At 40.4% G+C, this 13,073-nt stretch overlaps 1 protein-coding gene across 3 annotated transcripts in view; it reads right to left on the minus strand.

Moving 5' to 3' along the window:
• The window catches only part of esyt2a (extended synaptotagmin-like protein 2a), a 54,561-nt gene that overhangs the window by 16,272 nt on the left and 25,216 nt on the right, over positions 1–13,073 (minus strand). For all 3 annotated transcript variants that reach the window (XM_030751469.1, XM_030751471.1, XM_030751470.1), the window contains exons 8-11: positions 5,319–5,374; positions 1,350–1,470; positions 964–1,140; positions 488–570 (exon numbers count right to left, since the gene is read on the minus strand). In XM_030751469.1, the coding sequence (XP_030607329.1) occupies positions 488–570; positions 964–1,140; positions 1,350–1,470; positions 5,319–5,374 (437 nt within the window). The remainder of the gene's footprint in view (positions 1–487; positions 571–963; positions 1,141–1,349; positions 1,471–5,318; positions 5,375–13,073) is intronic.

Below are 13,073 nucleotides of genomic sequence, written 5' to 3' on the forward strand. Positions count from 1 at the left end.
GCTTTGCAGATAATCACCATCTAATTCTAAATGCCGACAGATTGCAAACACGTTGCAAACTTTCTGCACCATCTGTGGTTCATCTCTTTGCAACAGGAGACTCAACCCAACTGGTTGCATTCTGGGAGATTTTAATTAGTTAATGACTGTATTATCAAATACAGAATGAATGTAATTGCTAAGTTGAACTCATTCAATCACAAACTGATAGCAGACTGATGCCGCTTGACGCACCGAAGTCACCTTGGAGACAGCAACCGCTGCGACTATGAATGGTCGCAGTCCTGGTCCTCATCTTCTAAGTAAGCAATTCAAAGATGGCAAGATTACAAATTCACTGCACATGGTTAGGCCGCTGTCCCCACTATTTTCCCTAGTGCGAATGTCCAATTATTAGACCAGAGTAAGTACAAAGTGGAAATCACTGACATATTTAAGCAACACTCTTCTTTAAGTGACTGAAGTTCAGTCTTAGGAGCAACATTACCTTCCCAGAAAGTCATCTTGATCAGGGTCTTCATCAAACAGTTCAATCTCCATATTTTTTCCAGAGTGATCATACACCAAGGCCTGAGGATACACAAATAAACCGACATTACTATGGACCGCACACGCCCAGTGAAGGCACGACACAGGGTCAGGAGAAACAGGAGAAACATATTCAAGGAGATTAATTTCTGACAAATATGTAAAAATGTCTCAGTAACTAACAAATTAAACCAGCAATACATGAGAAATATCTAAAACACATCCTGAAAAACTCAGAATAGCAGGAAATAAATTCAAAGACGTTATATTTCAGGACTTTATGAATGAAAAACAACTGAATCAGAAGATGAGTGGAAATCCCCTTCTATATTACATACTGCTCCATATCACAATAACTCTACTAAAGATAGAAATGATATTCCACAACTCTAATCCTCACACCGATGACTCAGTCTAACTTCATGTGATGCTCACTTCGTAGACTTCGTTCCACTTTGGGTTCAGGGTGTCGTGGATGACTTTGCTCTGAAAGAGTTCTGTCCCAATCTTGATGACTCCATATGGATCCGACTTCCCTTTGATCAGCCCTCCCAGGTACTTGTCCTTACGCAACACTTCCTGGGCCTCGATGAAGTGGATTCTCAGGACGGCCTGGAGAAAAAGAAGAGAGTATGATGGAAGTTTTTATTTATGGACAACCATGGTGTCCATAAATAAAGAGTAAAGCACCAAATCATGGGACTCATGGTTCCAGCTTCCCATGATTCCCAATAATTTGCATTCACCTATTCAATTGATTTACTCAACACACTTTTCAACAGCTGTGATTAACTGTAAACTCTTCGCTGCATTTGTGTTACCTTGGGAATGGGGAAGCGGAGCTTAGTCATTTGGGCCTCTGACACTAGTGGGATGTTGATGCGGTTTGGCAACACCAAGTAGCTGTAGATGATGTCTTGGAGTAGACTGTCACACAAACCACTGACAGAGAAGGACACACACAGGGGAAGATGAAGAACAACATTAAAGTGAGAAGGCAAAGAAAAAAAAAAAGATGACATTAAAACTGAGCATTTTCAGCCTCTCATTTAGGCATCAAGTTTTCCTCCACATGTGGGTTCACAGGTTATTAAAATCTGTGCACAGTCGGGCCCTGCGCATACTTAAAGTGTGCTCAGATATGCTCCTCTCTGGTTCCAGAAACATAATGATATGATATTAACATGCTGATTGGATATCAGGCAGGAAACAAACAGCAAATATACTGAGACAACAGTAAATTCCAGCTGTTGTTTATGCACAGCGACATATTAGTGCATGTGAGAGAGTCAGGAGGTGACTGCACAGTTAGTCGCATGAGAGACACACACACGCAAAAAAATACATGACTCATATTTCTCATGACTAATATATTCTGAATGGTGCACGGAAATAACCCTCAGATTCAGAGAAAAACACAGCTTGGAACCAAAATAACAAAAAGCTAAAAAAAAACCCAAAAAACTTTACTGTAAACATTGTTTTCAGGAGCAAAGTGTGAGATTCCTGTTGTACAGGAACATTTCCTTTCACCTCGTCACTTACAGTAAGTAGCCCAGTGTATAAGAACAGATTAAGAAGAGGAATCTTCTCAAGTGACCAGAAGCAAGCAGAGAGCAGTGCTCAGCCTTCTGGAGGAGCTGTAACTGCTCGACAGGAGCTATTTGTTTGGTAGCAACTACCTCCAGGTAAAGCTGTGACCGGAGCAATCGAGACATTGTTTCTGGGAGGGATCGTGCTGTTACTGAATTACTGAATACTACAAATAAAAGCTGTAATCATCTCCATTTCTCCGTATGGCAGCAAACTCAATATGAACCATCCTTTGACATTTGAGCTCTTTTCCTCTAGATGGCAGCAGCGTCCAGCGTGAGAACAGCTTCACCTGCTTTGCAAAAGGAATGAATTAATCCTCTGGAGCAGCTGATTCTGGGTCAGCTTTACTCCGGGACTTCACACAAGCGCAAAATTGATTTTAGTGTCGACATGCTGATTCCTGAGCTGCTTGCTTATCTACATAACTAAGCTAAACACATAACTATGTCCAGATGACATTTAAGTGGTGCAATTCTGCCGCCATTGAGACTTCAGCCTATCCCATAAAAGGAGCTTGTGTGTGTGTGTGAGTGTGTGTGTGTGTCATAAATGCTGCTATTCAAAAAGAAAGCAGTTGGAGTGACCTCAGGTTTTCCTACTGTTTCAGGGCTAAATGCAAATACTCACTGAGGAAATATGAGCGCCCTCACACACAGACACACACAGGAAGAGGTGGGCGGGGTGATTGCAGGTCTGTAGCTTGATTGTAGCGCGCACACACACACACACACACACACACACACACACACACACACACACACACACACACACACACACACACACACACACACACGCAGTTTTCTTTGAACTCGCTGAACAAGGATAGCTACATTTCACAGGGTGGAGTCTTTTGGAAACCGCAGTGTGTTTCTCTGCTGAAAACAAATTGTAAACTACCAGCCAGCAGCAACGTGTTAATAAAGAAGACCGGAGTAATAACACAGCAGGCAGTGAGCGAGCAGCAGTCCAGATTCAGCACCTTCAGGTTTTGTGTTTCTTGCACTCTATGAGCCCAGACTGTGAGGCGAGTACGGGCTGTACCCGTATCAAATCATCAAGATCACAAAGGCTCTCTCAGAGCCCTTTATGTACACTTTCTGAAAGACCACATTCTTACACACTTACTCACATTTAATAGCATCATGATGTAAAAGGCAGCACTATTGTTTAAGACCAAGAGCCTGGAAGAGGTCCCAGGTGATGTCCTTTAAGGCTACTTTGAGACGGTTAACAAGCTGCATCCCTGATCACTGTTATTAGTAACATGTTAGCTGATGACTTTAAGCTCAGCCTGTCAGCTCAGCTGGAGTGAATGTCATGATGCTAAGTAGGGTCACATTTATACAAATATCATTTATGTTAATGTACCTTTAAATGAGGCTTCCTCACTTTTTTTTAATTACACATTTCTGTGACCTACATTTTTTAGGAAAAAAAGACAAAAATTTGCTATTACAGGATTTTGGCTTTGTAGGAGAAAAAATAAACCACAGAAGTTATTTCAATGACAACAATTTCACCCTGAAGTAACACCATGTAACATATCAGCTTTGACAGATGAGTTAATTAAAGCGACACCTTGAAGGTCATGTAAAGATCTAAAGTTAAGCCACCGGCACTCATTAAAACAAAGCCATAAAGTGGAGCATGTGTAGCAATAAAGCTTTTAGTGCTTTTCTACTGAACGGTCTATTTCACTCAGCAACTAAGGGGAAAAAATGACCACACAGCTGGATCTGGTGGAGATATTTCCTCACTTTAAGAATGGAATAAAAATGACCTAAACCTTCGAATCCAGAGACCGCTGAGTGTTCCTAAAGATCAAAAAAAGAATTCCTGTCTGGAAAATCTTCCCACAAATCCAACCAATATCCCATCTCTGTCTGTCGCGGGTCTCCTTTCATAATAACGCTGCTAAAAACATCAACACGTAGAACTGAAAACGGTCATAATCCATTCTGTGATTGGACGGTTAATGTAATGGTTTCAGCAGCAGAGCCGAGAGCCTTTTTCCATCAGAGGAAACTAAGATTCATGTTTTAGTTTCTAATGTGGTCAACGTCATCAGAAGGCATATTTTTTTTTAATGATTAAAATTTAAGTGTTTCGAATTCAGCCCAGTTTTAAGGTCGCGTGTGTTTTAAATTTCAGCTCAAAAACTGCCCAAATTTCTTTTTTTAATTTGTGTCTTTTACCCACAGTTTTCCACAATAAGAGTTTTCACAGCTGTTTTTAATGCACAGTCCACAAAAGGAACTCATTACTGACTGTTTTAAGACATTCAGGCTTTGATTTTTATTTATTGATTTTGCTTGCTTTGGTTTCAGCTGTTGCAGCTGGCAGAAAGCCTCAATCTCTGAGCCACGTCCGGCTCAATTAATATTTTCATGAGCTCAACAGAATGAGTTAAAAATTCTTGAATGGAAAAAGGGAAACAACTCCTCTCACCTCTAACAAAGCACAGAAGCAAAAAGCAGCTAGGTTTTATTAAAATTCAGCAAGCTGTCATTCACTACAGTCTTGCAGTCCATTGCTGCATCAGTTGAGTGGGTCACACAGACAAATAAAAAGCTGGCACCTCATTGGTGTGCTCTGCTCTCACAGCATCCAATCTGAATTCATGCTCGCTAAAATAATCTTCACCTCTAATAATGTGCCCAGTGACTGCAATGAAAAGCAGCTTTCAGTTAAGAGCCTCGTCAAGTTAACTCATAATAGTCCCATAATAATGCACATCTACTTTTTATATGAGTAGGAAATAAAGTTTGGACTTGTGGAAACATCTGCAGCTCTGAGACAAATACACAGGATATGAGCTCCATAAAACCCACTCAAATCACGGTGGGTGAGCGCACGGCCACCTGAATCCAGCTGCCTCTTGTCGTGAAACCACAATTGGAGAGCAGTCAATTTTTTAGCATTCATAACTGCGTGTGACTGTCAGTACATTTATTCATTCAAACGGAAGACAAGCCTTCCTTATTTTACTTCAGCTAACTCTCCAACAGCTGAACCCTGCTCTGCAGTGCGCGGATGTCTACAATTTGTTCACAGCTGAACTGAACCGAACCCGCTGAATGTCGACACCTTTCATGAACTAAACGATGTTTTCAATCCCGTCCGTTACAATGCATGAACCCCATCATGGTCATAAACATAATCACAGCCATGTCAGATTATCTGTGTGTACTTACTTGACACCAGGAATGTCCAACATGTTTGTGAGCCCTGTCCAATTGATGTCCAGCAACTGAAAGACAGAAGAGTCGTATGATTTAGACTTCATTTAGAAAAAAAGGAAGAAAAACAAATGAGAAGACAAAGCAAAAGAAGCAGGAACAGAATCCACGAGGAAACTCGCCCACAGGAGAACAGCGTTTTCAAAATCTGAGTGCTTTCTGATGAAAATGTTAAGACACACAAAACACTCTCAGACTCAGCACGAGCCCACACCTAAAAATAATCTGAGCACAACAACAGACTCTTCTTTTCCCACCATACAATAAACCAGACTACATGAGAATTATTAACCATAAACTTCAAATTTTGCATTTCACGCAGATGCTGAAATTAGAAAACTCTCTCTGAGATGCTGAAGTCTTCTCCTGCATATTAACTGCTCCTCGCTGAGTCAGCAGAGCCGAGGCAGAAACGGCTCAGGAGCCGAGCGCCTGATTCAGTCGATAAAATCGATACAGAGCGAACGCAGAAAGCATCTGCGGACATTACTCTGCATTAACAAATAATCAGCTGCAAAGACATTAAATCTAAAGTTGGATCATTTTTAAGAGCTAATAAAAGAGATCCAACTGCATCATCACCAGAACACTGAGCAATGAACTGACAAACAAAAACACAAAAATAACACTTCAACAACTGAAGCAAATTTAAAAGAGTTAAGACACATAGTTCACCTTTTATTTCCTCTTACATATTAGAAAAAAAACTCAAGCTGTTTAAATTAACATTCTTGCTTTTTAGTGAGGAATGAATCGCTGCAAACTGAGCATACGTGGGAGTCATGAAAGGTAGATAATCTTGTGCACAACTCAAATTGATTAATATTCTGTGGTCCACAACCCGGAGCTCAAGACCCACTTTACCACCTTATACACAGATAAACAGACCACAAAATAAACTGCGTATTAAATCATACTAGCTGATACTCCGAGGTGGGAACACTTTTTTAGTAGCATAAGTGTGTGTGTTTTGATGGTTAGCGCAATAAGAGTAATAGTGCTAATGTTAGCTGCTCATTTTTATATAGAAAATTATAAGGACACATTTAGCATCTGGGCAACATGAATTTAAAGCAGCACGTTTACATAAATGTTAGTGGGCAGTCTAACGTGGCGTTATGTGTGTGTCTATGTTCACATGAACGAGTGTGTATGTGTGTGTTTCTCTGTGCAGACGGTCACCTGCTTCTTGCCCGATGCTCATTACGATGGGGGACGGAAATCCATCAAAGCGTCAGACAAATCAGATTGATTATGTGGGACAATAATTATCACTGCAAAGCTTTCAGCAGTTCTCTTATTGAAGATAAGCTGGTCAGATTGAGCCTCAGTGTGTTTAATGACTGCGAGCGTGCTCTGATGAGAGAACCCAACATGCAAGCAGCAACACGTTCCCTTCACACAGTAACAGATTCCAGTCACAGATGTGCTGATCAGCATTCTCATGTTCAGAACGAGAGCTCATCCTGGTTCGCTAACCCAGTCAGGAGGCTTTTATGCTGGAACTTGAACTGGGTTTCCTGAATAACCAGCAAAGGAGGAGGAGGAGTAATTAAGCAGTTTGATTCAAAACCCACATTCCTTGCACAATGTAAATATTATAATTTATAAAAGTGTGTATAGGTATAGTATATAGAGTATAGTGTATAGTGTGAATTACTTTTTTTTAATTTTTATTCTTCTTATTTATATGTGTGTGTATATAAGGTTGCAGGTACAAAATACATTTCACTGTGCATTGTACTGTGTATAACTGTGCATGTGACAAATAAACACTATCTTATCTTATCTTAAATCCAAGTAAAGGTAAGAATTATGGAGCTAGTAGTACTTGTTAGACTGTACACTCACACACCCGTGTATTCATGTAATGATCCGGGTCATACACGTCAGCTTTAGTTAGAAAGTGAGATTGCTGGTTTGAGTTCGGAGTGGGAAAATGATGTCACATTGCAACAACATCAGATTAAGATGGGAACAGAAGAAAGGACATGTTGGAGTTTAACTCCTGTCAGCCAAGTCCAGAAATCTGAGGCTGCAGAGAGCTGAGGCTCACCAAAACTGGACCGCTGAAGACGCGACACGCACAGTGCCGTCCGATGAGCTCCGTTTCTGCAGAGGATGCAGACAGTAGGCTCGGCATGGACCCACAGACCTAACCTGCCGCATTCAACAGTCCAGGCTGGTAAAGGTGGAGCAGCTGTGCTGGCACGCTTTGGTCTCCTTAATACTAAATAATGGTTTGAATGCCACACCCCATCAAAACATGTATGACCAACATTTAATACTTATTGTCTGTTGTCTAGTTCCAGCAGGATACCAGACACAAAGTGGTTTCATGAAGGAGTCAGTTTTTTAATGGACTTCAGCGGCAGAATCTGAATTAATTAGAATTTGTGGTGGAATGGCAGATAGGCAGCATGAATGTGCAGCTAGCAACATCTGAAAATAGGTGTAGAAGGTGTGCCTTGGAAATAGCCAATCTTGTGCCAGGAACCTCTACTCTTTTCTTCTACAAGATGCAATCATGTCAAACCTGCAGCAGAATTTAAAAGGGGTTTAAGAGCAAATGGATGCTCAGTGACTGTACGCACCGGGTCAAGGTCAAGTTTATTTACATAGCACATTTAATACAACAAAGTTGACCAAAGTGCTGCGCATTACAAATATATATCCCCAAGAACCACACTTAAATCCAGAAAAAAATGAGCACAAATCAAGAAGCGCCAGCCTGATGAAAAGCGACAGTAATCATGGAGTAGCATACATTAACTGTGACCACTGCAGGCTGGTTTTAGTTTTACTCGTAGTACTATATGCACTCCATGCACTATCTGTCAGAGCATGGAGACAAAAAGCTAGATTTTAGTTTAAAAAAAGAGAGAAAACAAGCAAAACAAAAAACCTCTATAGTCTGAATGAAGCTGAGGTGGGTCCGCACTTCCACAGGCCAATGGTTTTCAAATTTTTTTCAAATTTTAAGGCACATCATATCCACCTAAAATATCCATCAAGTCATTTGATGAGCCATCAAGTTTCCGTTGGCCTGTATTACCTAACAAAGGCAATTTTGACAGTTATGTCAAAATGGCATTTGACACAAATTGTGTCATTTTGCTTAGCATCATCTGTTGTTTTGCACTCGACACACTATCAAAAACTTTATCTCCATCACTTGATCAGACACAACCCCACAGCTGGCTCCAACACCTGCCACTGCTTTAAATGCAAAGAGGCTGAAAGCTTGCTTGCTATAATCTCCAAAGCAAAGACCATAGATCTGGCAGTCACATGATTGGGTTGTTATATCATACCGTCGCACACCTGGAACTTAATCAATGCACACCATTCAGAAACCACTGGTCCTAATGAGTGCGAGCAGTGTGCCGGTTGTCCAGGCTAACATATATGTAGACTTAAAGTGGAACAATGTCTTGACAGCACTTTTATTATGTTTCCAACATATTATATTATGCAACTCTGTGAATGAAAGGCATAATGTGTTAGAATCAGAAGAGAAAAGTGTGTGTGTGCAAGTGTGTGTAAGTATGTCTGAGATTAACTGAGACTGTGAAGCTGAAAAAGGTTATTAAAGAGGATTAAACTGTGAACTGCTGTTAGCCATCATTACGGCAGAAGCAGATGAACAGAAATGAGGGCGAACTGATGTGAAACAGGCAAAATTCTAGCACACAGTGAGATAAACGTACACGTAACAGGAAATGAGTCATTGTAAAAGCAACAACACTGCTCTGTATAAACATTAAATTAATTCCAAGTAATAAAAACATTAAAAGCATAAATTATATACCTACTGAGATTTTAAAGATGTGTTTCTTTTGTGTTTTGAGTCATTACTGTAACAGACAAATGAAATACAGTGATGCGTGCCTGTCTGTGGCCTAGTTAGCTCTCTAGATGTAGATCACGGTGGACCACAACACTGCCCCCCCCGGTGGATTTCAAAGAAGACCACCTTAGAAAATAATCAAATCACTAAAAAAAAAAAACAAAAAACAAATAAAGCATTACATAAGCGTCAGTTGTGCTTTTAATTTAGAAACTCAAAGTACAAACATACTCTGCAAACATGCAAAACTGCTCTCTGCACTGGCTGGTGAGGTTATTTCATTATTATTCATTTTAGCACCGCAGCTGATTTGAGTGTCGTCCAACTGCTGCAGGTTTCACTGCAGAGTCTGAAAGTGCACGATTAATGGTTTGATTTCAGAATGCACAAAATTTGGATATCTGCATATCAGTTTGATACCAATTCAAAAGCTTTACAAGGGTCTGCAGTTTGGAGGCACTTCACGTTTGCTATGGCATCACTTTCCTTTGCGTGTTTGCAGCAGTTTGTGTCGACTCCAGTCGGTCCTCGTTGGCTTCTCTTTCTCTCTCACTTTTCCTTGTTATTTTGGGTTTTTTGCATTAATAACAAAAGCTGTCAGTACATCTGTCACTTCTGCTCCACATAACGAGGGGCGCTAATAGTGAAACTGAAAGCAGAAAAAGAAAAAAAAAACGAGTGCCACCATAAAAGACAGCAATGCACAGACTCTCACACCAAGATGAAATGAAAAGAGGGCAAATAATTCAAGCCAGTTAAAAATATATATGTTTTATGTTTTACTGAATGTATTTATTTGCAACATTTCTTTTTCAAAAAAATTGGAAAATGTTTAATCTGAGCCTGATGTCACCTCATAGAAATGTCCCTTCCTTCAAATGAGCACAGCTTAATGCTCCATCACAGGTTTGGGATCAGGTACTTTGCACTGGCAGACGCCCAAGACCGAGGTATCAGCGTCAGACTGAAAAAGTTGGATCGGTGGATCTCTTATTATATTTGTGAAGTGCAGCCGTGGTAAAACTGCAGGGCCTCATTTATTCCAGTTACTCCGTCGAGGTGTTTGTGTGAAGCGTGATTCAGAGCGCTCCTGTAAAAAGGTTCAGCTGCAATAAAAATGACGCAGAGCTTTTTCTGGGGACTTTCAGCACATCTTACAGTCTTGGTCAGCCAGGGATGACTGTACAGTAAGACCATGGGAAGCAATGAAACAGTCAGGGATCAGATTTCCTTACTCCATCTGCTTTTATCGAGAGTAAGATGTGGTCATACTGTTATTTCCAATATATAAAAAGAAACTAAAAATGCAGTTTCACACTCAGTTTTCTTGTGCTACAAAGAAAAGAAAGAGAAAGGGAAAAAAAGGATGGGTTTAGGGCAAAGCTGCAGAAAACCTTTGCTGAAAGTCAGTTGGAATAAAAGACATCACTAACTGCTAAAGCAGAGAAACACTTCAGCGATATCTGTCCTTGTGCTAAACAGAGCCAAATTTGTACACTGAAGTGTGCACTTTACTCAGAGTAATAACGAGAGAGAGCTGCTGACAGCCGCTGAAGCAAACTGTTCAAGCAATTCATACCAGATAAATACATATACAGCGCCTGGTGTGTTGATTTATGACATCACCGAAACCAAACCACCACAACAATGCTTCGTCCTCATGAGTGACTTCAGGGCAGCCAAAGTTATTCTGGTAGGTTTTAAAGAGTCCATGAAGTGACAGTGCAACGTCCTTCAGGGGCCTGTTCAGCTGGTTTTATACTCATCCAAGCATTTGAGCTGAAATATTTAAAACCAGCCTTTAAACTAAGCTGATCTGATGACACTTTGGACGCCATGTGGCTCAGGCAGTAACATCGTTACAATCAATCAAATCTAACAGTGGCCATCAAACGCTCTCTCACTCCCAACTCATCTCAAACCTGTCATCATATTTAAATGCAGGGAGTATCTGTTTTTTTTTTCTTTCATAATTTTCTAATGCAGAGTGACATCCGTATAAAAATCTATTTCTAACAATGCTACATTTTGTTATTGCTGTTTGGTTATGTTTAGGTATTAAATCACACAGCTGCAGCCACTGCGAAGTGGATGCTAAACAGTGGGACACAATTCCTGTATTCAGGCGCTGTATAAAACAGGGCTCTTCACCTCCAGGCCTCGAGGTCCGCTGTCCTGCAGGTTTTAGATGCGTCTCTGCTTCAACACACCTGAGTCAAATATAGAAGTCATTAGCAGGACTCTGGAGAACTTGACTGCATACTGAGGAGGTAATTCAGCCATTTGATTCAGGTGTGTTGGATCAGAGACACATCTAAAACCTGCAGGACAGCGGCCCTCGAGGCCTGGAGTTGAAGAGCCCTGGTATAAAATGTGGGTTAGAGGCAGCAGTACAGAGAGTTACCATCTAATAAGACAGATTAACGTCTAAATTAAAGCAGCACTTTGAACTTTTTAAGAATATATATTAATAAATAGACAAATGTGAACTGCAGTGAAAGGACGATTTGACTGACAAAAGGTCAAACATGCAAAAAAAAAAAAGCCTTTTTGTGTAGCAGAAATATTATAACTACAATTTTATACTAAGAAATCTGATCAGTTGTGCTGTTGCAAGCAAGTTTCATTCAACTTATATCAAATTACTTTTGCAGATATAACAATTACCTTATATAGTATTAACAAGCTCACAAATGTTACAACAATAGTAAGTCTAATGTTTTAGACTTACTTTAAAGATTTTATGATGTTTCTTTTGACACTGTGGCAGTTCATTCTTTTTCTGCAGCTATTATATTTCATGTTTTGATGTCTGATTATGTAACACTCTGTGTGCCTGCTGCTGTTTTAGCCAGAAGATATTTACTCTCCAAGAGATTCTCCTGCTACTACACGATAAAGGTGGTGGACCATCTAATACAAAAACACTGCCCCGTGTAGAGCCATGAAATGAACACAGCTAAAAATTGTGTTTAAAAAAAACAAAACTGCAGTTTTGGTGACACTGTATTACCTAAAACAGTACACTGAAGCCTCGCCTCGCTGCTGATGAAACCAAAAGCAGGGGACACGCCAGAATAGACCAAAACACAGAAACAGGCTGGTTAATACCAACCCACACCAATGCTCCATTTCCTGATTAGCCACATTGTCAGAGCACAGCTGTCACGCCTGCAGCTAAGCAACCTGTCACAACACAGCCACAGCACAAAGGGAGGAATGGGAAGGAGAAACAACCAATAACCACAACAAAGACTAAATACTAACAATGACACACTGTGTGTGATGAGTTAGTCTCTGTGACAGCACAGCAGCAGCTAACAGTCAGTTTGAGGTTGTTTTCTATTTGTCAACCAGGTATTCTGTTAATACTACAATATACCATCTGTGGCTGTGTAAGCAATGCTGCTGATCAGAGTACTGAAGAACTGAGAAACTATCAGATATTTAACAAGCCAAGAAACAACAAAGGTATCCCTGTCAGCTGTCCTGCAAATGTAGATGATCACAAACTAAGAACTAGCTACATTATAACCTAACTTGTACATATTAATTTGATTAGCTTAGACTTTATTAATCCCTTTAGGAAGAGAACCTGAAGTTCCAGTAGCAAACACAGCAGACGTCACAAATAAACAAACATATGAATAAAATAATAAAACAGACAACAAGGCAGAAAGGTAACGATAAAATGTCTAACAGATAACCTTGTTCTTGCACATTTTCCAGTACTTCTTTGCTATGTTGTGGTCAGGCTCAGGCTGCTGCTCCAGGAGCTTCCTGCAGATGTTAAAAGACCACAGCCTCCTCAGGAAGTACAGCCTGCTCTGCCCCTTCCTGTCTGAACAGGTGATCCGTGT

This window comes from Archocentrus centrarchus, chromosome 17 (assembly GCF_007364275.1).
Source record: "Archocentrus centrarchus isolate MPI-CPG fArcCen1 chromosome 17, fArcCen1, whole genome shotgun sequence".
Lineage (NCBI taxonomy): Eukaryota > Metazoa > Chordata > Actinopteri > Cichliformes > Cichlidae > Archocentrus > Archocentrus centrarchus.